The sequence below is a fragment of the Hyperolius riggenbachi genome, chromosome 4, assembly GCF_040937935.1.
Source record: "Hyperolius riggenbachi isolate aHypRig1 chromosome 4, aHypRig1.pri, whole genome shotgun sequence".
In the NCBI taxonomy this organism is placed as follows: domain Eukaryota; kingdom Metazoa; phylum Chordata; class Amphibia; order Anura; family Hyperoliidae; genus Hyperolius; species Hyperolius riggenbachi.
In genome coordinates this window covers 425,514,088-425,518,640 of record NC_090649.1, presented here as the reverse complement: position 1 = coordinate 425,518,640, position 4,553 = coordinate 425,514,088, and the positions used below count along the sequence as shown (strand labels likewise).

Sequence of the window (4,553 nt, the reverse complement as noted above, 5' to 3'; positions counted from 1 at the left end):
CCTCTAGATTGTAAGCCTTCGGGCAGGGTCCTCCTTATTTTGTGTTCTACCTGATCATGCACCTCAATTACTGTGCACCCATGCTATGCATTTGAGTGAACTCAACTTGCCTAATCTTCATGCTCCCATCCAGTGACTAAGCATTACCTTGTACTCATACTGTGCTGTGTGATCTGGTTTTTCTTGTATTCTGTATGCTGTATTGCTGTATGTCATCCCTAAATATTGTCTGTAACCTAAACTAATGTCCAGCGCTGGGTAATATGTTGGCGCTTTATAAATACAATAAATAAATAAATAACACCACTTTAACTTCAGTTCCCAAAGCACTGTACTAAGGGGTAATATTCGACTCCAACCCTATTATTTCTCACATTCACTACCTAACCAACCAGCTTCCAACAGCTCCAACTCAAAACATATCTGGCATCCAACCTTTTCTCACTCAGGACACAACTAAAATGTTAATACATGCTCTTATAATATTTGTCTGGACTATTGTAACATACTGCTTTGTGGACTACCAAATAACACACGGGCATCGCTCCAATCTGTACTGAACTCGGCTGCTTGTCTCATTAATCTTTCTTCTCGCTCTTCCTCTACTGCTCCTCACTCTCTCAAGTTTTTCATTGGATACCAATTAACCAGGGGATCGAGTTCAAACTCTTAACTCTAACTTACAAAGCTCTCCACAATCTCTCCCCTTTGTACATCTCCTCACTCGTTTCCAGGTACCAACCCAACCGCAATCTCAGATCTGCACGTGACCTTCTTTTGCCCTCGTCTAGAATAACCTCCCTGCATTAACTTATACAAGATTTCGCACGTGCTTCACTCCTCCTCTGGAATCCCCTGCCACATCAAATCCATCACTCCCCAACCTTTGATATCTTTAAATGTGCATATATGCATATGCACTACTCTAGGCCAGTTCTCGTTTTGACCTCTGACCAAGGTGTACTCATATTAGATAACCCAACACTCCCCCTCGCCCCCCCCAACCCTCCTCCCCCCCCCCCCTCGCACTAGGTAGAAAAATTGTATACTACCCCACGTCTTCTTCCCCCTCATTCCCCTCATTCCTTTAGATTGTAAGCTTGCAAAGTCAGGGCTCTCTCACCCTTTAGTGTCTTGGAACTTGTTACACATGTATTCACTTTAATTGTGTCACTGTAATTACCAATTCTGTATTTTGTACTAACTGTATAATTTGTATATTGGTGTATACCATTGTCTGTATTATTTCGTACCCCATGTTTCTTTCCTATTTTGCACAGCACCAGGGAATATGTTGGTGTTTTATAAATCAATAAAAATAATAACTAATGTATGTTCTAATTTTTTTTTTTATTTTTTTTTTTTTTGTTGAGGAAATTCTTAATCTTTTCCAACCACCATGTTCCTTCGTTTTTGGGATCTTCTAGCATGTTTGAGAGACCTAGTTTCTCATCTCCAAACAAATTAGAGAATCGAATATTTTTGTCTAGTTTATTTATCTTAAACCAGTTATATGTTTTGGCTGGTGGAAAATCAGGGTTGTCCCTCCGAGTGGTAGGAGGGGACATGAAAAAGACAAATCACATTAAGAGTCCCGTTCTTTTATTTCATATTCATATTAAAGAACACAATGTTTTTAGCATTGGTTTAATAAGTGGATAATCTGTTTTATAAATACAATATTTTCCAGGTACCTTGAAAAGATACTCACCCATCTTACCTCCTCCGATTCCAATGGCAACCAATTTTTTGTTTGTTTTGTCTAGCTCTCCCTAGCACTATTTCTACCAGGAAGAGATCACCGGAAACATCAAGTTCTGGGTGGGGAGACCTTTTAGAAGGGCCGCCTTTTAGCATTCCTCCTATTTCTGCTTCTCCTGATGGAATAACATGACACAACACTACTACTATGACATGGCAGCAATGACACTTCTCACTACACACTTGGTTTCTGGAACCTTTTATTTTTTGTATATTTTTGCTTAAATATAACATAACGTCCTTCTCTGTGTGGTAGATGGATCTGGGAAACTTTTATTGCTTCTGCATGTCCCTCCATCTGCGGCTGACAAAGTTGAAGCCGCTGAACAGCTTTTGCTGCTGTTCTGAGAGGCATCTCCTGGCATCTGTGGGCGGCACAAGCTCATCTATATCGATGCTGTTTGGCGTCTCTGGGAGCTGCAAAGAGAAAAACACATTGACACGGTCATTGGCAAATTCTTTTCTAGCTCACTATAATTTCCCACCACTAGGGATGGCTCTGCTTCTGCCTAGGAGAACTTACGGAGAAGCATGTGATCAGTTTGATCACCTGATAAATTTGTAAGGTTCTGCTTTGGTGTGATGACTTCCTGGTTTAACACATGATCATGACCAGCAAATCAGAGCCTTACAAAGCTGCCAGCTGATCAAACTGATCACATGCTTCTCCATGATTTATTCCTAGGCAAGAACATCCCTACCCAGCACATGAAGTATTTGTGGGTTTCCTCTGGACATTCCAGTTTCCTCCCACATCTCAAAAACATACTGATAAGTTCATTGGTTTCCTACTCAGAATTGTCACCCCAGGAGAGATTTAGATTAAAGATAATTATAACATTATACAGAAGAAGATTGTAGAAAGTAATATATTCACTGGCGCTCATATATTACTCAATGCTTCTGCTTGATTGACCATTCCATTTGACATTTTATCTGAACTGGGGAGAATTGATTATTTTTTATTCTATTTGAGCCAAGAAGATTGGCCAATATTTAATCAAATTTACCAATTTACTCGATTGGGCAGGTTTGAAAATATTGGTTAATCCTAAAGCAATTGGCAACAGTTCTCATGATTTTGATTGGCACAGAATCGATTTTTGGATTCGGAGCCTGGAGGCAAAGACATCCTTCTGATTGATTTGTGAAGGAGAATCACTTAGGATCTTGCTTGCAATGTGTGTGGGCCTCTATTTAATCAACTTTTGATTAAACACATTGTTGATCGCCCAATAAAGTCAATCGCATAATAGCTAGATGGAAAGTCGATTCATGTATGGGCAGCTTTAATTCCATGAATTGTTTGATGTTCTCAGTAAAGTGCTGCAGAAAATGTCAGCTCTATAGAAGTGTATAATAATTACAGCAGTATTACTGCTGGGGTATTCGTGTACTTACATGCTTTACCACAACTGGAGAGGGGGTGACTCCTGCCTCCATCTCCTTCCAGTTGATTTGCCTGAAGAAGGGGTGGCCACGGAGGTCACGCACACGCGCCTGACGCTTGACAGGGTCTGTGCATAGGAGCTGAGGAGGAAAAAAAATAGAGCATTAGTGTCAGAAATATAACACAACCTTTTCCTTGTATAATCTAAATAAAACAAATCTATTTACTTACTCGTTTTAGTAAGTCTACTAGATCTGGATCGGCATCTGCTGGGAAGCTGGGTTTGGAGCTGCACACGGCCTTGATCAGCTCTTCTTTGGTTCTGAACCGAAATGGGTGGCGTCCAAAAAACATCTCAAAGACTAAGATGCCATAAGAGAAAAGGTCCGCCATGCCGTTGTGCGAGTCTCTCTTCATGACCTGTGGAGACAGGAAGAAGGGTCAGTGCATTGTGCACAGTTATGATGACAACGCTAGGGATGGCCCTGCCTAGCAGAACTCATGGAGAAGCATGTGATCAGTTTGATCAGGTGATAGATTTGTAAGGTTTTTGATTTGCTGTGATGACTTCCTGGTTTACGCCTGATCATGACCAGCAAACCAGAGCCTTACAAATCTATCACATGCTTCTCCTTGAGTTCTCCTAGGCATGGCCATCCCCACAAACAGCAAACACAGCCAAAATACAAAGATCATTCTGCAAGAGTTCAAGACTCTACAATGCCCGCTTTACAGAGTCTCACTGCTCCTGCTCAACTCTACTTACACTGATCATCTCGAGGACAATCTATTTAGCCTTGTATAGACAGTCAAATGGTTAGAGCATCTGTCAGGCTTTTAATCCTGTTTGAGTCCTAGTAGGGAGAGGGTCTCTCCGTAACCAAGACACATATAAAATGAAGACTTGACAGAAATTCTAACCTTTCTTCACTTGACTTGAAATCCATTCTGCAGATAGAAATGTTCATTCCTTACCTCAGGGGCCATGTAGAAGTAACTCCCAGCGCATCCATTCGCCATCTGGGATCCGAACACACCCGTTACAGAGCAGCCAAAATCAGTAATTCTGATGTGCCCATCGTTGTCCATAAGTACATTCTCTGGTTTCAGATCCCTGTGAAGAGAAAGAGAGTGAGATGTGAGTAAGAGCTATTAGCAGCTAGAGAACCATAATTCCATAAGACAGCCATGTGTTACCTGTGCACGATGCCCTTGCTGTGCAGGAACTGCAGGCCACAGAGGATCTCTGCAGCCACAAATTTGCCCGCCTCTCCTTGCAGAGAGTGGCTCTGCATGAGTCGTTTCAGGTTTCCACCGTTGAGGTACTCCATTAGATAGAATATGTAGTCCTGTAGGGGAGAGAGAACAATACCAGTTACAGTACAGGCATTTTTCTTCCTGT

At 41.6% G+C, this 4,553-nt stretch overlaps 1 protein-coding gene across 1 annotated transcript; it reads right to left on the bottom strand.

Annotated features, from left to right (window-relative positions):
* Positions 1–2,003: 2,003 nt before the first annotated feature.
* LOC137570918 (RAC family serine/threonine-protein kinase homolog) lies at positions 2,004–4,186 on the bottom strand. The gene is made up of 4 exons (XM_068279620.1): positions 4,127–4,186; positions 3,383–3,571; positions 3,163–3,291; positions 2,004–2,178 (listed from the first exon to the last, which is right to left on the bottom strand). The coding sequence occupies exons 1-4, from the start codon at positions 4,169–4,171 to the stop codon at positions 2,035–2,037; spliced, it is 507 nt and encodes a 168-aa protein (XP_068135721.1). The 5' UTR covers positions 4,172–4,186; the 3' UTR covers positions 2,004–2,034.
* Between the last annotated feature and the right edge of the window lie 367 nt (positions 4,187–4,553).